We start from the raw sequence: 21,140 nt of genomic DNA, 5'->3' as shown, positions 1-21,140 counted from the left end.
CAGGTGTACAATATAGTGATTCAGAAGTTCCATGCATGACTCAGTGTTCATCATGATAACAGTTTTTTAAAAAAAGATTTTTAATGTTTTTATTTTTTTTTGAGAGAGAGAGAGACCAAGTGCAAACAGAGGAGGGGCAAAGAGAGAGGGAGACACAGAACCTGAAGCAGGCTCCAGGCTCTGAGCTGTCAGTACCAAGCCCTGTGCGGGGCTCAAACTTGTGAACCACAAGATCATGACCTGAGCCAAAGTCGGACACTTAACTGACTGAGCCACCCAGGTGCTCACATGATTAGTGTACTCTTAATCCCCTTCACTTGTTTCCCCATTCCCATATTCTAAACACTTTTGTTCTTAAAAGCTGTCTGAATAACATTGCTGTAGATGTACTCTAGGAAGCAGCATATACTGTGAGCCTTCTTGAGAAAAGCTTTTTGTTTTTTTTTTAATTGAATCTTTACAAAAATTTTTTTTAATGTTTATATATTTATTTTGAGAGAAAGAGATAGAGCATGAGCAGGGGAAGGGCAGAGAGGGAGACAGAAGTCCGAAGCAGGCTCTGCACTGACAGCAGAGGGCCCGATGCAGGGCTCAAACCCACAAATCATGAGATCATGACCTGAGCGGAAGTCAGACACTTAACTAGCTGAGCCACCCAGGCACCCTGAGAAGAGTTTTGTTTTTAAGTAGATAAGTTAAGCAATTTATTTACATTTAGTGTTCTTTGTAATATGATTTTCCTTTCTTCTGTCATCTTAATTTTTTTTTCTTTTTATGTTGCTTTGCTGTGTCCATTGTTTTCTATCTTTTTGCTACATAAATTTCTTTTCCAGTGATTCAGAGAGTATAGATTTTGTTTTTATTCTATGTTACACATTAAAAAACAAACAAAATCCGGGGCGCCTGGGTGGCGCAGTCGGTTAAGCGTCCGACTTCAGCCAGGTCACGATCTCGCGGTCTGGGAGTTCGAGCCCCGTGTCAGGCTCTGGGCTGATGGCTCGGAGCCTGGAGCCTGTTTCCGATTCTGTGTCTCCCTCTCTCTCTGCCCCTCCCCCGTTCATGCTCTGTCTCTCTCTGTCCCAAAAATAAATAAAAAACGTTGAAAAAAAAATTTAAAAAAACAAACAAAATCCTATTTGAATATATATTTTTCTGATTACCAGTGTTCTGAAATAATGTTAATTTCTTCCTGAATAAAGAATTTAGCATTCTGTACTTCCTTTTTTTCCTTCCCCTCTTGCTTCCCTTATGTTATTGGCTTAATACAGCATTTTACTGCCAGCTTCTTATTTTTAATCATTTTAAACATGTATCTTTGTTTATTTTTTAAAAGTTTTTTTTTTTTTTTAATTTATTACTTATTTTTGAGAAGGACAGAGAGAGTGCAAGCAGGGGGCAGGGAGAGAGGGAGAATCTCAAGCAGGCCCCGCACCATCAGCTCAGAGCCTAATGTGGGCTTGAACTCACCAACCGTGAGATCATGACCTGAGCCGAAGTTGGACACTCAGCTGACTGACCCACCCAGGCGCCCTGGCCTTCACTATTTCTAATGCACTTTAAATTCTGTTGTTGGACTTGCATTTCCTTTTGTTTCTTGTCTCATCTAGTTCCTTTTTTTTTTTTTTTTTTTAAGTAAGCTCTAGGCCCAACATGGGGCTTGAACTCAACAACCCCCCAGATCGAGAGTCCCTAGATCGAGAGTCACATGCCCTACAGACTGAGCCAGCCATATTTTCTTTTTCTTTTTGCCTCTCAACCAATTTCCTTTCTGCTATTGCATTCTCTTATTAACTCATCCTTTATCCCGTTTTAATCTATCTTTAAAATTGTTTTACTGAAGTTACAAAACAGATGTTGCCTAATTATACTATTACTTTGCTCAATATTTTTTAAACTTTATTTATTTTTAAAATATTTATTTATTTATTTTTGAGAGAGAGAGAGAGAGAGAGAGCGAGCGCGCACACAACTGCAAGAGGAGAAGGGCAGAGAGAGAGCGAGAGAGAATCCTAAGCAGAGCCTGATGCAGGGCTTGATCTCATGAGCCACAAGATCATCAGTGAGCTAAAATCAAGAGTCAGGTGCTTAACTGACTGAGCCACCCAAGCAATCCAATTGTTTTTCAAAGAATATTTATTCTTTGCCTCTTTGTAGAATTGTTTCACAGGCTTTGTTTTTTCTAGATTACTTCTAGATTATTTTCTAGATTATTTCTAGATTACTTATTTTTTTCTAGATTACAATAAGTAATCTTGTTACTTTATTACAATAAGTAAGAAAAGTTTTATCTAGGTCTGATATTTCCCTCATAATAAAATGGATGGCATTCTCTCTCACTTTGCTTTTTATTGGATGATATTAGTGTGTGCTTTTGTCACATCTCATCTTGAAGGATTTGCTGCTGATTGGATAATCCAGCATCCTTCAGGAAACAACTAGCTGTGAGAAAGCCCACTGGCTTGAGCTTTATTTCTGAGCACTTTGCTGTCTTGATTAGTGAAACTGGTGCTCTCGGACAGTGTCCGTTGTCCGACTTCATTGTGATGCTGTGGTCTACAGAGGCAGGAGAGCACTGAGTCCCTCCTTCTGCCAACACAGGCTCTCTGTCAGGTGGGACCTCCAGGTCCCTGGGCCTCCGTGTAGAAGTCGTTCCATGTCACTGGTCTCCAGTATGCTAAGGAAGGATTATTATTATTATTACTACTACTAGTAGTTGTAATAGTAGTATATATTACTTTTTATCCTGGCTGCCTATCAGCATTGCCTGGTGAATTAAAACAAAATACAGATGTGTATTCACACCTCAGATCTGTGTCTGGGCCATTCTGATGTTCAGATAGGATCAGGAACTACGAGGCTAAATTGTTCCAAGTGGAGCATCCGTCACTTATGTGTCCTGTTGCCGTCCTTACTTCTAGCCCCTACCTCTGTGGGCACCAGTTTCTTCTCCAGTTCCTTCCTTGAACACTTTGAGGCCATCATGCCTTTGCTTGATGGCAAAGGCATATAGTAGCTCTCGGTATCTTCCTTTCATCTGGTCTCTTCCGCACGGTGCTAAGCAGAAAGATCTTCATGTTTATGCCTTGTGTATGTCAACCCACCCTTCTTTCTAACCCAGATGCAAATTTTGACCCATTTTTACTATTCTCAGTCACTTCTGTCAGGACTGGGGGTGGGAAGTGAGAGCCAGATGCCTTTGTTCACATTGCCATCTTCCCCTGAATTCAGACTATGATGGCTGTGAGTGAGAAATCATACTGAGCTGGGAACCATGCAGGCAGTACTTCTATTTTATGTTTTGTTTGTGAACAGACATATACTGTGTGTGGTAGTCCTTACGTACATATATTTGGCGTGCCTCAAAATCATGCACACACATAGCAATTTTTGCTTCTGATGTCCTTATTAAATCTTTAAAAGGATCTTATAAAATCTTTAAATCTGAGCCTGGGTGGCACAGTGGGTTAAGTGTCCAACTCTCGATTTCAGCTCAGGTCATCATCTCATCATGGGTTGTGAGTTTGAGCCCTGTGTCGGGCTGTGCACTGACAGCGAGGAGCAAGCTTGGGATCCTCTCTCTCCCTCTTTCTCTGACCTTCCCCTGCTCAAGCTCCCTCTCTTCCTCAAAAGTAAATAAATAAATAGGGGCGTTTGGGTGGCTCAGTTGGTTAAGCGTCCAACTTCAGCTCAGGTTATGATCTCACAGTTTGTGAGTTTGAGCCCCGCATCAGATACTGCTGCCGGCACAGAGCCTGCTTCGAATCTTCTCTCCCCCCCCCCCCCCCTGCCCCTCCCCCTCTTGTGCACTCTGGCTCTCTAAAAATAAATAAACTTTTTGAAAAAAATAAATAACAGCTAAAAAGTTGTGAAGATAAAGGGAGAACAAGTGATAGATAGGTCTTCAAATTGTCTCTCATAACCATAGTTTTACATTTTCCAATTATAGCTAAGAATATTTTCTCCCAGCTAATTGCCTTGTGCTGCATGTGTGAGTGATATCTAAAATGCTGTGGGCAATTTTGATTTTGAATAATTTGTTGTCATTATTACTTCTTAGGTAGCAGAGACTCCCATGGGAGAAATGTAGTTTTCTAGGTAGTTATAAAAAGCCTCTTCTTTCTGATAGACATTTAAATTTTTTCTCATTTGACAAAAATGTACTGGCTTGTTAGGAAACTTGCTTTTCCTTGCAAATTAGCCATGGTATTCCTAGACATTCTGTAAGGTGTTTTTTTGTTTTTGTCTTTTGTTTTGAGAGAGTGAGGGAGAACACATAAATGGGGTAGAGGGGCAGAGGGGGAGAGAGGGAATCTTAAGCAGGCTCCACACTCAGCACAGAGCCGGACATGGGGCTTGATCCCATGACTCTGGGATCATGACCTGAGCCAAAATCAGGAGTCAGATGCTCAACCGACTGAGCCACTCAGGTGTCCCTGTGAGTTTTTTACTCATTAGTAACAAACCTCTTCACTCTCAATGACATGTGAAGAAACTAGAACATTGAAGGAATAAATTAGACTGGAGGAGGTATGAAATTACTTTTTTTTTTTTTTAAACCAGCAGTTGAAATAAGTCTGCTCTCTGATTATGTTACTGCCTTAGTTCTCTGAGTAGCTCTTGAAATACTGCCTGCTATGAAGCAAACATCTTGCCTGGCCATCTACTTTCTGATCATCTTCTGGGTAGGAAGCCCCACTCTGAGAGTTCTAATCCATGCTCTTTGACTTTTATTGATCTTTTCCTTATTCTCAGACTTTCTAGCTTTTGACACATTTCCCTCCATGACATTTTACATATGGACTATCCAAGTGATATCCAACTTTCTAAAAGTATCACAGCTTTATTAGATTACATTGATTAATTTTTTTAATGTTTATTTATTTTGAGAGAGAAAGAGAGCAAGCAGGAGAGGGGCAGATAGAGAAGGAGAGAGGATCCCAAGTAGGCTCCTCCCTGTCAGCACAGAGCCCGACATGAGGTTTGATCTTTCATGGACCGTGAGACCATAACCTGCGCTGAAATCAAGAGTGAGACGCTTAACTGACTGAGCCACTGAGGGGCCCCCTATTAGTTTACATGGATTTTTAAATATGAATTATTTCATCTGATTCTCTCAATAGCCTGTGATGTAAGGAAAAGCAAGTCAGATTACTGGATTTCACAAAGAAGGACACTGAGGTTTGGAGGGCTTAAGTGACTTAGCTAAGGTCATGCAATTAAGAAGTTGTGGAGCCAGGACTTGAAGCCAAATGTGATACCCTTGCTGTTAAACACCCTGTTGGCTTTTATAAGGTGTCAGTTTCAAATGTTACTTAGCCAAGATATGTTTTGCTAAGATATACAACCTGTCCACATGTCTTATCTTTTAGAAGATGATCTCTCAGAAGATGATGCAACTTTCAATATTTCAATATTCAGCGAAGCTTGTTTGAAACTGAGCAGGGGCCCTAGGAAAGCTGGATCAGAACAAACGTACCAAGTAAGAAGATCTCTCATGCTGTCTGTCAAAGTACTGTGTCACTTAAAAATTTGGGTGCTCTCCAAGTGAGGATCCAAAGTATTTAAAAAATGAACGTCTAGACAGTTTGATTTTTGTCTCTAGAGATGGATATGAGATGTGAGATGGATGCCAAGTGAGGGGTTAAATTGGAGGAAGACACCGTATTTGGTGACTTGCTATCGGTTTCCCTGTCTGGTATTTCACATGTGTATGTTTTATTATTTTATGCATTTTATAATTACAGCTTATTTTATCATCAAATTCATACTTGCAGATCTTTAAGAAACTCATTGTATGGCTATTGGTCCCCATTTAACTTGACTTTTTAAAAGTCAACACATCTCAAAATTATAAATAAACTGAGGTAGGAACTGAGAGTTTTTATTTTGTGTCATTTTTAGTGCCTAGCAAGTCATTTGGCAGAGTAGACTAAGTATTAAATTAAAGTTAATTAATTCATTAGCCATTTACCAAAACCATATAATGTATCAGTCACACTAAGGTAACTTTCAAGTCACACTAAGGTAAAGTGTTTTTGTTTTTTTGGTTTTTTTAAAATTTAAAAAAAAAATTTTTTTTTTTACGTTTATTTGTTTTTGAGACAGAGAGAGACAGAGCATGAAGGGGGGAGGGGCAGAGAGAGAAGGAGACACAGAACCGGAAGCAGGCTCCAGGCTCTGAGCCATCAGCCCAGAGCCTGACGTGGGGCTCGAACTCACGGACTGCAAGATCATGACCTGAGCTGAAGTCGGACGCTTAACGACTGCGCCACCCAGGCACCCCTTTTTTTTTTTTTAATTTTTTTTTAACGTTTATTTATTTTTGAGACAGAGAGAGACAGAGCATGAAGGGGGGAGGGGCAGAGAGAGGGAGACACAGAATCGGAAGCAGGCTCCAGGTTCTGAGCCATCAGCCCAGAGCCCGACGCCGGGCTCGAACTCAGGGACCGCGAGATCGTGACCTGAGCTGAAGTCGGAGGCTCAACCGACTGCGCCACCCAGGCGCCCCTGTTTTTTTTTTTTAATATTTATTTTTGAGAGAGAGAGCACGAGTGAGTAAGCATGAGTGGGGGAGGGGCAGAGAGGGAGGGAGACACAGATCTGAAGCAGGTTCCAGGCTCTGAGCTGTCAGCACAGAGCCCAATGCGGGGCTCGAATTCATGAACTGCGAGATCATGACCTGAGCCCAAGTCAGATGCTTGACTGACTGAGCCACCCAGGCAACAACCCCTCCCCCCTCTTTTTTAAACATTTTTTTTTTTTTTTATCCCACAATGATGTGGGATAAAGGTGAAGAAGGACACTGTGGGCAAGTAGAGTAGCATATTGAGTTTTAGGGAACATGGTTCTCTTAGGGAACATGGTTCTCTTAGGGAACAAAGAAAGCAAGGGAGAATAGCAAGAGATGAGGCAAAAACCTAAGCAGTGGCTAGATCGTGAACAGCCCTGTAATTTGGAGTTTGGGTCTTATTTTGATGTCTCTGTGGAGTCACTGAAGGATTTTAAACTGGTGACCAAAATATTCATATTTTTATATTAGGAAGAATACAGGGGCTAGAAACATATTCAAGTACCTAAATAAAATTAACATTAATTTAAGATACAGATGATGTCAAAAAATCAGTGTAGGGCCTCCTGGGTGGCTCAATCGGTTGAGCTTCCGACTCCTGATTTTGTTTCAGGTCGTGATCCCAGGGTGGTGGGATTGAGCCCTGAGTTGGGCTCCACACTGAGCGAGGGGCCTGCTTGAGATTCTCTCTCTCTCTCTCTCTCTCTCTTACTGCCCCTCTACCCTGCTCATGCACTCTCTCTCTCTCAAAACAACAACAACAAAAAAAACCCAAACCAACCCCCCACCCAATAAAGGCAGTTTGCAAAGACAGTATAGAATATATATGTATTATAAAAATGCAAATGAACACCTGTTAGTGTAAGCCAAAAAAGAAAAACAAATTAAACCATGAGACACCATGATTCTTCTTTGAGCATAGAATACTGTTCTCCACAGCTGCTGGCCACTGAAACTGTCATGACTGTCATGACTTTTCCAGAATAGTTATTTGTTAGCATCTATCAGTAAATTTTTGGAAATGGACTGTAATTAATTATGCAGACATATACAGAAAGATTATGCTGTTCTCTGAAGCTTTATTTATAATAGGGGAAATTGGAAACAACTTAAATGTTCATCAGTAGGGATTTGGTTAAGTAGAGAATCACACATTCATCTGATAGACCACTATGCAGACATGAAATAGGTTCTGCCTCACACTGGACAGCATTTGCTACTGGAGACCCTCTCATTCTCTCCCTCCCAGGATTCCTTTCCTCTGCCTGTCCCTTAAATCTGATTACCCTCAAGGTTGTTCCTTGCCCATTCTCTCGTCATTCTGTACCCCACTTTGAGCCATCTTATCCAATCTCTTTATTTCCTTCACTGTCTCTCCTAAATCGGTTTCTTCAGGCCTCATTGGTTCTATAAGCTCTAAGCCCCGTACTCCCTGATTAGCTTCTTGTGTTCTTTTGCATTGTGTCTTCATGTATGTGACCCTCCTACCAGCAGTGTCCTTCCTTTCCTTATCCTACCTGACTGCCTCCTATCTATCCTCAAGTCTCAGCTCAGTCAGCAACCCTGGTGGGACACCTTTGCTGACTTCCTGTCCCAAATGCTGTTCCTGATCTCTGAATAGTTTTTCCTACCCCTAACTCACTTGGTTAATGCTAATTTCTCCTCTGGTCCATAATTAAGATAGGGAAGCTTTTCCCCATCCCTAAAGAGGAGGATGAGGTATTCCTCCTGAGTGCTCCTACAGCCTCATGTATTATAGCATTTCTCCCTCAGTGTTTTTAAAAAAGTTCTTTTTAAATGTTTATTTATTTGAGAGGGAGAGAGGGAGAGAGAGAGAGAGAGAGAGAGAGAGAGAAAATCCCAAGCAGACTTCACTGTCAGTGCAGATAGAGCCTGATGTGGGGCTCGAACTCACAAACCCTGAGATCATGACCTGAGCCAGAGTCAAGAGAAAAGATACTCAACTGACTGCACCCAGGTGCCCCCTCCCTGGGTATTTTGTTTGCCTAGATACTCATCTGTGAGTTCCTTGAGGTTAGGACCTTATCTTATTTGCCATTGTATACCCAATGCTGTATGCTCTGTATATCTATTTAGAGAACGAATTAATGACAGTCTTTACAATATATGTTAAAAAAATTTTTTTTTTTACCATTTATTAATTTTTTGATAGAGTGTGAGTGGGGGAGGAGCAGAGAGAGAGACACACACACACACAGAATCCAAAGCAAGCTCCAGGCTCTGAACTGACAGCACAGAGCCCAATGTGGGGCTTGAACTCACGGACCATGAGATCATGAGCTGAGCTGAAGTCGGACACCCAACCGACTGAGCCACCCAGGCGCCCCTACAATATATTTAAAAAAAAATTTTTTTTTCAACGTTTTTTATTTATTTTTGGGACAGAGAGAGACAGAGCATGAACGGGGGAGGGGCAGAGAGAGAGGGAGACACAGAATCGGAAACAGGCTCCAGGCTCTGAGCCATCAGCCCAGAGCCTGACGCAGGGCTCAAACTCACGGACCGCGAGATCGTGACCTGGCTGAAGTCGGACGCTTAACCGACTGCGCCACCCAGGCGCCCCTACAATATATTTTTAAATAAAATAACTTCAGTATAGAATCATGCATGCAGTGTTTTCAAATTTGTAACCAGAAAGTAATTTTTTGTCTGTAGACTAAACCACGTGGCGTTTAGGATGAGACTGTGTAGAAATGCAACCTCCATAGTTGTGAGGTCTTCTCCAGCAGATGGCAGCAGCCTGAATGTAGAACTGGTGGTCAAGTGTCTGGATTGACCCACTGTGTTTTGCATTTTCTAGAATGGGTAGAATTGAGAACCAAGGGGCAAGGGGATTGAGGGTACTGGACAAGAGAATAATTGAAGTGATAGACAGTGGTACCTGAGAGAGTTGGGGAAGACGAGGACTGGGGTGGTAGAATATTGGTAGAAGATCTTGAGTGAGGAAATCTTGGGGGAAGAAATCTCTCTCTTGAGAGAGATGAGGAATAATGGGCAAGTGGTTCAGAAAGATAGGGGCTTGTGAGATCTTGGAGCAACTCAGTGTGACACAGTCTGGGATGTGGCCATGGATATGAGTAGCTAATGTGGAGTGAAGGAACTTTATAACATTGAGCTCAAGGAACTCTGAGGCCAAGTTTTGATGGCTTATTTATAAGGATCTTTAAGTTACTGAAGATAATGGTAGGAATTGAGGAGAGAGGAATCTCCCAAAGCACCTGGTGTCAGGGTCTTGGATGACTATGGAAGATTGGCAAGGAATGAGGAGGGATGGGGGGTGGTATAGCCAGTGACATGAGCATCAAAGGAAATACTAAACACAAAGATGTCCAGCTGTAGCACACTGATTGATCAAGGATTTATCATATTACTTCTGGGACCTTCACATATTTTTTTTCCTCTTAAATCCCTATATTATACATGCATCTTGGGTCGGCAGTGGGTAGGGTATTATTGGGTTAACAGCATGCATGATGAATCCATGAACCAAACACTCTTTTATCAGAGCTCTAATAGGAAGGACCAAGTGAAGGACCATTGAACAGTTGCTTTGAATGCATAATTTGGAGGAGTCCTCATAAAGTTAAAGAATTCTACTTTGTGAAGCTTGTCGATGGATTCTTTATGAATGAAAAGAAAAGAATTTTGCCCAATAGCTCCAGTGCAGTCTTGTAAAGTATTTTTTTTTTAATTTTAAAGTATTTTTAAAAATGTTTTTAAGTTTATTCATTCATTTTGAGAGAGAAAGCATGAGTGGGATGGGGGCAGAGACAGAGGGAGAGAGAGAAAATCCCAAGCAGGTTCTGAGCATGGAGTCCAATGAGGGGCTTGAACCCACAAACCCACTGTCAGATAATGACTTGAGCTGAAGTCAGACACTCAATTGACTGAGCCACCCAGGTGCCCCTCCAGTGCAATCTTCTTTACCTGGGAGGATATCAATGGATTACCTTAGGGTAGCCTATGTTTTGTTCATGTGAGATGCAGTTATGCATTTTAAGCTCTGCCCTATAGCTGGTTGAGGGGGACGTTGAATAGGATAGGTAAGGTAGCTTTGTAAAGTCCATCCTGGTTTAGCTCGCTATGGTATTAAAAATGATTCTAAGTGGGTGAAGACTAATAGAATAAACTTCTTGCTTTATCTCCATTTTGCTTATAGTCTAGATATCTGCAAGCCAACAGGAAATTTAATGCAACACTTTATTTTAATCTCATGACAGTTTAAAGTTCTGGGTCAGAGGTGGTATCTGAATAATTTTTATCATGCCGCATCATTTAACTTCACAACGAGGGAACAAGCTCCAGTAGTGTGTTTAGACCTGTACCCAGCAGCGGATTACACAGTGAATATCACTCTACTGGGATCTTCTGAGCAGCACTCAGTGCAAATAACAATGACAACTGCACCAGCAGGTGGGTGTGTGTGTCTTTCTGTTTTGTGGCTCAGGACAAGAGAAATATGTGAATTACACAATGTTGGGAATGCTCGTCTGGGAGGCAAGAGACTTGGGTTCTGTTTCTAATGACCACCAACTTTTTCTGGGCTTCAGAGTGCCTGAATCTTACCACCTACTCCCTTCCCCACAGGGGTTCTGGCTCCTAGAGGGTACAGATCAGGAATGGACTGTGTTATTTAGGGCTCTCTGACAGTGATGGATTGAAAATACCTGTAAGGTCTACTGTCTTTTACCCAGACTTGAAGATAGCTGAGCTCCAAGGGTAGACCATATGGACAACTAGAACCAAATTCCAGGAGATCATGAATGTGAGCCGGGACAAAGAGGCCTTATGGGTAGACTGTGTATGAGCATATGAACCCGACATAGAGAGCAGTGGCCTAATGAAGGTCAGGCTTCTTAGGAAAGGGCCATGTGCCCTTGTGAGGAAGCCAGATAAAGGCCAGCTGTGTCAACTCCACAGCTCTCACTAGTGGGGAGGGTCACAGAATTGTTTTGTTCTTGAATCCATTGGGTTTAACAAATTGATGGGTGGAGAGGCTGCCACCTTTGAAGGAATGCAGTTGAATAGGGTAGATCCTGCTCCTACCTTCCTGATACTTCTCTCCCAGACTAACCATTGTTCTGAGGGAAGAAAAGCAGAATTATGTGATGGTTGCCCAACATTGTGAACTTACTAAATGTCACTAAATTGTACACTTGAAAGTGGTTAATTTCATGTTGTGTGAACTGTACCTCCATTAAAAAAATTTTTTTTTAAAATTTATTTATTTTGAGAGAGAAAGAGAGCTAGAGAGTGAGGAAGGGGCAGAGGGAGAGGGAGAGAGAGAATCCCAAGCAGGCTCCGGTGGTGACAGCACAGAGCCTGATGCAGGGCTCGATCCCACTAACTGTGAGATCATGACCTGAGCCAAGCTCAAGAGTTGGATGCTTAACTGACTGAGCCATCCAGGCACCCCATTATTCCCATTTCATAGACAAAGATCATGAGGCGCAGAGAAGTTAAACAGTTTGTCCAAGATCACAAACCTAGTGATTTGAACACAGCAGTCTGGCTCCAGGGCCCTCATTCTTAATCAGAAATTCCACTGTTTCTCACTAATTATTTAGTTATTCAAAAGAAAAAAGCAAAATTATGCTCTATGAACCCAGTGCATAGTCAGTCCAGACCCACCTTGCTTTTTGCCAAGCTTGGACCGTGAACAAAAACTTCCAATGATGCATAAATGCATTCATTTAATGCATGTTTATTTCTTACCTACTATGTGTCAGGCAGGTTCTAATAGCTGACATCATAGCAGCGATAAAACAGTCCCAGCTGTCATGGCGTGGGAGTCAGGAGGTCAGGATAGCGAGAGATAAACAAGTAAGGAAATAAATCAGATGTTAAGTGGGGCTTAGTGTTAAAGTGAAGAATAAAGCATGGCAAAGGAGTGACAATGAATGGTCAGGGAAGGCCTCTATTATAAAGTGACATTTAAGCACAGATCTGGAGGAAGTGAGGGAGTAAGCCATGCATAAGGAGGACGCCAAGTGACAAAGTCTTGAGAGAGGCATGTCCTTGACATGTTCTAGGAACATCAAGGAAGCTAATATGGCTGGAGCAGGGTGAGCTGGAGAAAGTGGTAAGAGGTGAGGTCTAAACTGTAGCCTGAATATAATCAGAGTCCCATGGTGTCAAATTCAGAAAGTAAGTCCATTGTTATCTTCTCCTTACAAGGTGGATCCCAAATTACCATTGGTAAGTATAATCTAGCACGTGATCTTTCAGCCTCTATAGGTTCCCAAGCAATTTGGAGTCCACCACTTGTGAATTTGAACTTAGTTTGGGAAATGGTCTCTTCTCATAAAGTTACTTGGATTCTGTCTGACAGTAGTCTTGCCATATGTTTTTATGGGGAGGGAAATCCTCTTCTGTGGAAAATTTTAGAACTTTGCCACGGTGGCTCCAGGTCTTTTTGGTGCCCACCTCAAGTATTTAGCACCTTTTCATTTTCATTTCTCCTTCAGGCCCTGTTTCTATCCATCGCTGAAGATCTTTATGTCTAGTGAAGGACCCTCCTTGCTTTGTGGGAAGAGTACCCTACGGTATAGTGGGAGGAATAGTAGGAAAGTCTTCAAATGAATTGCACTGTCTTGCATGCCTCCTTCACCGTTGCAGTTTCCTGCCCTTTTCTCTCAATTTCTCTCTCCCCAGAAAGATCTTGAGAATCGTTTTAGTTCTGAGCTCCTGGGGTTCGTATTACTGAATGCCTTGCCTCTGAGTGCTGCTTCGTGGTTAGGAGTTTTTGCATTTGTCGCCTGGAGAATTATCTTCAGCTGATCCTTGAGCTGCTTTGAGTTTCTGGAACTTGTGCTTTCACTGGTCTAGTGAGGTCCAGGAAGTGCACTAGGTTAGTGGTGTTCACCCAGGCCCTGCCTTTCCTTAGAACTGACTTTTTAAAGACTCAGCCGCCTGAGCTTCCTTAATGGGCACTGCAGCAGCCCTTCCGGCCACCAGTTCCTTTTCTGCAGCGGGTAAGCCTCCAGCATCAGTTCCCTCTGGTGATGCCCACTGTAGGCTTTCAACCTGCTTTTTCCCACTTCTCTATCCCCAGGTCTGGCCAATTCCTTTTGCTGGTTGTTAGTACTTTCCTTCCCTATAGTTGCCTTTTGTTTTCACGTTTAGATTTTTGTTCTACTGACATACTACTTTGGATTTGGCCAGTGAAGTCTCCATAGAGAGAGAATGATGCCAGAGAGTTCTGGATCTGCCAGCATCATCCCGTGCTCAAATAAATCCTGCTCACCTTTAATGTCATTAGGAGGTACATATTTCTGTTCAGTGCAACCTATAACCCAGGCCTGGGTCTGATCAACTGTCCTTCTCCCTGGATCCTCCCTAATGCACCTGTTTTTCTGTTCCTTCTTCCTCAAGTTCTAATTCCTTGCACTGCCCAGGCAGGTGTCCGTAGAGCCTGTGCTATACCTGCTGTTCCAGCTACATGAACAATGCTACTTGAAACTAATTTAATAGTGCATGAAAAATTCACTGATTTTTCTAGTCATTCTCTTCTTTAAAAAAAATTTTTTTTGAATATTTTTTTATTTTTATTTATTTGTTTAAAAAAAATTTTTTTTTAACGTTTATTTATTTTTGGGACAGAGAGAGACAGAGCATGAACGGGGGAGGGGCAGAGAGAGAGGGAGACACAGAATCAGAAGCAGGCTCCAGGCTCTGAGCTGTCAGTACAGAGCCCAACGTGGGACTCGAACTCATGAACTGTGAGTTCATGACCTGAGCTGAAGTTGGACACTTAACCAACTGAGCCACCCAGGTGCCCCTAGTCATTCTCTTCTTAAATATGTCCACATTTTCTATTTTTTTAAAGTTTATTTAGTATTTATTTTGAGAGAGAGAACACATGCACACACATGAGTTGGGAAGGGACAGAGAGAGAGAGGGAGAGAGAGAATCCCAAACAATGTCTGTGCTGCCAGCACAGACCTTGACATGGGGCTCATTCTCAGAAACCATGATATCATGACCTGAGCCAAAATCAAGAGTCAGACGCTTAACTGACTGAGCCACCCAGGTGCCCCAGGATGTCCACATTTTCTCTAACTACATAGCATCACAATTCTAGTTATTGAGGAATTTCCCATTAATGCTGACCCTGCCTTCCCTATTTAAAATGCTAAGAAGACCCCTCTTGATAGAATGATACCCCAATCTGGGCACCTGTTGGGACAGGTGTCATTTTCTTCTGTCTGCCAAAGGAGTCCCTCTCTTCTTATCCTTGATGATCTTGAGCCACTATCCCCAACCTAGTAAATATCCCCATCTTTTCTAGGCTCTTTAGAACAGTTACATTTGGATGCATTTCCTCATCCTTATTTTTTCTAGCTGGACCAACAGCATTTCAAATTTTCTTCACCTTGATGTGATTTCCTTCACTTTACTTCATTCTCTCCTAATCTTGTCTTGTGTGTAAGAACAAAATCTGTTTTGTAAACTGATTTCATTCCTTTTTTTTTTTTTTTTTTTTTTTTTTGAGACTTGGCAAATCTCATTTCTAGAAACAGAGGATTCTAGGCCTGCATCTTTTATGATTCCTTCTTGGCACTGGAGTTTGTAATGATCCCACTGGATTTTATCTACTTTAATGCAAGAAAAATCATTGCTGTAGAATCCCCAGTCTGAGTCTCTGTGATAACATAAGAATAACTAAAGAACTTATTAAAACACAGGTGCCTGGGCTGTACCCTAGAGGTTCAGATTCAGTAGATCTGGAGTGGGGACATCAGATTTTCATTTCTGGCAGGCTCCCAGGCCTCGGTGGTGCTCCTAGTCCACATTGTGAGTAGCACTGCTCTGACTGTATAGACCTTAGCTACTCCTGGGTAATTTAAAGGCCCTTTCTTGAATGTAAAGATGTGATAAAGTGATAAAAAGGAAAAAAAAAAAAGTAGCCAAAGATAACTCAGTGTGCTCATGCCTAAGAACTCGTGTGGAAGTTTTTCCTGGTTTGTGAAGTTTTCTTCATAATTGAGTATCTACCTCCTCTATTCCTGCAGTTTCAGCTACAGAGACTTGAGAGTCTCCATTTTCCCCCATGGTACTTTGCTCCCCCGTGATAGCTCTTGTCTTTATATAAACTCAGGGTCCAGTCAGTGTATCTACATTTTGCAGTTGGGAGAGACTGAATCTTACCCCTTCTTTCCATAGAATGACAAATAAGAAATATCAACTTTATTGCCTGGGCCAATTCCCAGATAACTACCTCCAACACAGAGTTTCCAATAAAAGTTATATTAGAGAATGAGGCTTAGGTATGTGGCCAAATGGAGCTTCCTACTCCTGTTTCCTCCAGGAGTATGGGCAATTGGATCTGCAAAGGACCCTCCCCTGGCTTAGCCCGAGCTAAGGGCAATGGGTGAAGTCTGGTTAGTTGCCTGTTGGAGACTGGAGATGTATGTGCCCCTTGCACCTGAGAACAGGCAGGTCCCAGAAACCAAGAATCTGTGTCTTGTTTGGGCTGTGACCTGTGATATATGAACTCCACCCACTAGGAAATGGGACCCAAAGAATGGTAGTGTCTTACCAGTGAGATTACATATTTATTGTTCCATCCTTGAGGATTAGTGAGTAGGGAGTGGAGACAGACCACAATTGTCTTTCCTTTTGTGGAAATGGAAGACAGGTAAATAGCAACCTTTAACACACTTGAGCAAAGTTATTGATGTCTGCAATGTTAGAGGGTTGAACAGGAAAGTTCTATTCTAGTTCTAGGAGTCTATGTTAGGAAAGCAATTTTAGGTTCCTTCAAATTCATTTATTTCAACATTTAAATTCTTTCTTTCTTTCTTTCTTTCTTTCTTTCTTTCTTTCTTTCTTTCTTTCTTTCTTTCTTTCTTTCTTTCTTTCTTTCTTTCTTTCTTAATTTTGGAGAAAGAGAGGGGCTCTTAAGTGGCTCATCTGACTTCAGCTCAGGTCATCATCTTGCGGTTCCTGGGTTTGAGCCCCACGTTGGGCTCCGTGCTGACAGCTGGGAGCCTGGATCCTGCTTCAGATTCTGTGTCTCCTTTTCTCTCTCTGCCTCTCCTCCACTTGTGCGCTCTTTCTCTCTCTCACTCTCTCAAAAATAAATGAACATTAAAAAAAAATAAAAATAATTTTGGAGAGAGAGAGAGAGACAGATTGTGAGTGAGGGAGAGGGGCAGAGGGAGAGAGAGAAAGGCTCAGTTCCATGACTCTGAGATCATGACCTGAGCTGAAATCAAGAGTTGGATGCTCAGCTGACTGAGCCACCGGGTGCCCCTCAACATCCAAATTTCTTGAACAATTTTATTTACCATTATTATTTAATTTATCCAATTTTGTATTCTTATTGATACAAACAACTTATTCGTATAGTAAGAATTTCATTATTATTTGTGTCAAACATTTTTCTTGTTTTAAAGTTTCTTTTAATTTTGTTTATGGTGTTTTTGACATATAAAAGTTTTAGATTTTATGCAGTCAGTACTATTGATCTTTTCCTTTGTGATTTATTACATTAATATTAAACATAGAATTTTTTATGGGGTGCCTAGGTGGCTCAGTCAGTAAGCATCTGACTTTGGCTCAGGTCATAGTCTCACGGTTCGTGAGTTCAAGCCCCATGTCAGGCTCTGTGCTAACAGCTCAGAGCCTGGAACCTGCTTCAGATTCTGTGTCTCCCTCTCTCTATGCCCCTCCCCCGCTTGCATTCTGTCTCTCGTTCTCAAAAATAAACATTAAACAAATTTTTTTAAACATAGAATTTTTTAAACAAAAGAGTATTACTTATATCCCATCTTGGTTTTCTAGGAAAAACTTTAAGTGACCTGCCTGGGTATAGAAAATAAAATGAGTTAGATATGTAAGCTAAAGAAGAATGAAAACAAAGTCAGGGGCATAACAAAGTATGTAGGAATAAGGTTGGACTAATCCATATCCTTACAACCTATTTGTTCATTCGTGGCTCATAAATTTAGGTTTAGTTTTCGACCCATCCAATCAGAAAGGGAGCCATTACATTGTCCTTCAGGTAACAACAAGGCTGTGTTTCTCGGGAGACGTACAATTTTTTTCAACAATGTGATCAGATGGGAATTCCAATTCTAGGGGGTTTCATAAGTAGTGAAATGTACAAGCAGCATTTTAAGAGGATTTTATGAGGCTGTTTCTTTTATTGCTCGTCAGCATGGCTCATATTACAGGAAAGCACAGTTCAGTGTGGAGTGGACAAGGAAAGATGCCTTAAAAGTGCCTGTGCTCTGATGATCTGGCTTGATTCAGGGGAGGATTAGATTATGAGGAGGAATGACTGGAGTCCATGTGTCCTAAATATTGTTTTTCTCAACGCAGATCTGATACATGGTAGGTGTCACTGAGCTTCAGACTGTTCTCTCTCATCAGTACTGAGGAGGCAGTGGTTCTGGGTTGAATCACAGGGGTCTGTGCCTGAACAGAAGGCTGCCCAGCTCTGGTAGAAGATTGAGCCTCTGGAGCTGAATCAAGGGAATTGTTTGAATTTTCCCTGCACAGTTGAATGAGTGATTGAACTCCCCAAATTTCTCTCCACATAATATGATCACATACTTTTAGCCTGCAAATTTCAGGGTAGGTGTAACCAGATACCAAATTTGCCTTAAGAAAAATTTCAACAAAGTGACTGTAAAACTCCCCACTTTGAACAGATTTATATCTTCTTGTTCCTTCTAAGATAAAATGCAGAATGTACATCAAGGACAACTAAAGGATGATAAGATGATACCACTGTTTATAGAACGGTTATAAAAATAGTAATTTCGTTTTCAGAATAGTTGATGCTTAGCCATTCTTTCTGACACTATTTCCCTTGCAAAGCCAACTGTCCATTTAGACTGCTCCTAATTAGTGTTTTAAAAACTATAATGTTTATGAATAAGAAATTTTTTTTAATGTTTATTTTTGAAGGAGAGAAAGACAGTATAAGTGGGGGAAGGGCAGAGAGAGAGAGAGAGAGAGAGAGGGAGGGAGGGAGGGAGGGAGGGAGGGAGGGAGACACAGAATCTGAAGCAGGCTCCAAGCTCTGAGCTGGCAGCATGAGCCTGACACGGGGCTCGAACTCACAAACTGCGAGATCATGACTTGAGCCAAACCCGGACACTTAACCAATTGAGCCACCCAGGTGTCCCTGAATAACATATTTCTTTTTGTTGCTGTTGTTGTTGTTGTTCTCTTTAGCAGAGGAGTGCATGCACTCAGTTACTTCTAAAATACTGTTGGTACATTTTCTAAAAAACAAAAAGAGGGAAACAGTATAGTCTTCCCTCTATTGCCTGGTAGAAAATCATGACTGTTAAGGTGGCTTATTTTATCTTTAAAATCATATTTATTTATTTTAGAGAGAGAAAGCATGATTGGTGGAGAGGGGTGAGGGGCAGAGGGAGAGAGAGAGAATCTCAAGCAGGCTCCATGCTCAGCATGATGGAGCCTGATGTGGGTCTCGATCCCATGACCCTGGGATCATGACCTGAGTAGAAATCAAGAGTCGGATGCTCAACTGACTGAGTCACCCAGGCGCCCCTGTTAAGGTGGTTTATGATTTAAGTTTTCTAACAGCACACATAATTTGAGATCTGTGTTGACCTTATAAAACTTCCCCCATAACTGATTCCTATTTACAGAATTGAAGTCCAAACAAAAGGTAAAAAAATTTAACATTGTTTCTGACAGTTTCCTTCAAAATGATAAATATTATAACAGTATTCTCTGGTAGGAGAGTTATGTCTGAAGTCTTTCTGCCTCTTTTGTAAACCATCAGCCTGAGAAGCTCATACTTGGCAGCTGGTCAAGCCAAAAACTGGCATGTATTTTGAACAGAATACCCGATCATTTGCAATATGCCAAAAATGGGGAAAATAAATGGTGTTCTGTCCTTTCCTTTCCTTTCCTTTCCTTTCCTTTCCTTTCCTTTCCTTTCTTCTTCTTCTTTTTTTTTTTTTTTTTTTTTTTTTTTTTTGAGATAGAGTGCTCGAATGGGTAGGGGGAGAGAGAGAGAGAGAGAGAGAGAGAGAGAGAGAGAGAGAGAGAGAGAGAGAGAGAAGGAAAATCCCAAACAGGGTCCGCACCGTCAATGCATAGCCCGATGTAGGGCTCAAACTCCCAAACCGTGAGATCATGACCTGAGCTGAAGTCGGACACTTAACTGACTGAGCCACCCCGGTGCCCCAATGGTTGTTTCATTGTAAAATAATATAATGACATTGTAGATCCAGCTTGGTGGTATCATACCCATGGGGTAAATAAAGATGAATAGGTTATTTAACATTGGAGTGCTTCACTAAATGGGTCCTCAATGGCTTTGGAGGCAGTGGGTTCATCTTACTCTTTTCAGGACTTGCATATTCTTTTTTTTAAAAAATTTTTTTTTAACATTTATTTATTTTTGAGACAGAGAGAGACAGAGCATGAATGGGGAAGGGTCAGAGAGAGGGAGACACAGAATCCGAAACAGGCTCCAGGCTCTGAGCTGTCAGCACAGAGCCCGACGCGGGGCTCGAACTCACGGACCGCAAGATCATGACCTGAGCCGAAGTCGGCCGCTTAACCAACTGAGCCACCCAGGCGCCCCAGGACTTCCATATTCTAATCATGTATACACAGACTTCAAGGCTGCTGTCTCCTAGGCTGAAATCAGAGAAAAGATCACTTACTCCTTAGTCTAAAATGTCCATTAATACAATGCAAAGGAAAGCTAACTACAGTATATTCTTTTTTATTTCATTTCCTTTAACTTTTAAATTTTGGTATGATTTCAAATTTCTCTCTCTCTCTCTCTCTCTCTCTCTCATAGCCCCCCTACACCCCTCCCCACCCCAATTCTCTCTTCCTGAAATAAATCCTACTTGGTTATGGTGTATTTGTTTCTTCTGTGGTGTTGAATTGTTTCCACTAATATTTTCTTCCGCATTTTTGCGCCAGTATTCGTGAGTGATACTGGTTTATAATTTTCTCTCTATTTTGTACCATCTTTATCAGGTTTAGGCATTAGTATTTTCTTTGCTTCATAAAAAGAATTTGAAAGATTTCCTTCATCATTATGCCCTTCATTATTTGAAAGGTTTCCTTCTTTGTTACAATTCACATAGCATTTGGACTATCTGGTCTCGGATGGTTAGGTACAATTTCCCCTTGAAACCGTCCAGGCATGGGGCTTTTCCATGGGGGTAGTTCCTTGATAACTGTCTCAGTTTTTTGCTTATGGAAAATGGTCTGTTTAGACTTTTTACATCTAATGGGGTCAGTTTTAGAAAACTATATTTTCCTAGGAAGTGCCCATTTTCTCTGTTTTTAAATTTATTTGCAGAGTGGTCTGCAAAGTAGTTTCATTTAACCATTTGAATTTTCTTCTGTTTCAATGAGTATTTCTCCCTTTATTTGTATTTTCTTCCTTTTTTTATAGATTAAGTTAGCTGGCAGTTGGTCTCTTATTTTAAAAAAGCCAAGGTTTTGTTTTATTAATTAGATCTGTTTTCTTTATAGCCTGTGGGCCACATCTCGCCTGTTGCCTGTTTCTATAATAAAATTTTATTGGACACAAAAG

The 21,140-nt window shown here is 41.4% G+C and overlaps 1 protein-coding gene across 2 annotated transcripts in view; it reads left to right on the top strand.

Annotated features, from left to right (window-relative positions):
* Positions 1–21,140, top strand: part of SUSD1 (sushi domain containing 1) — a 251,374-nt gene that overhangs the window by 63,566 nt on the left and 166,668 nt on the right. For both annotated transcript variants that reach the window (XM_043565905.1, XM_043565904.1), the window contains exons 9-10: positions 5,370–5,479; positions 10,810–11,002. In XM_043565905.1, the coding sequence (XP_043421840.1) occupies positions 5,370–5,479; positions 10,810–11,002 (303 nt within the window). The remainder of the gene's footprint in view (positions 1–5,369; positions 5,480–10,809; positions 11,003–21,140) is intronic.

Source organism: Prionailurus bengalensis, chromosome D4 (genome assembly GCF_016509475.1).
Source record: "Prionailurus bengalensis isolate Pbe53 chromosome D4, Fcat_Pben_1.1_paternal_pri, whole genome shotgun sequence".
Taxonomy (NCBI): domain Eukaryota; kingdom Metazoa; phylum Chordata; class Mammalia; order Carnivora; family Felidae; genus Prionailurus; species Prionailurus bengalensis.
This window is presented reverse-complemented; position numbering and strand designations above follow the sequence as displayed.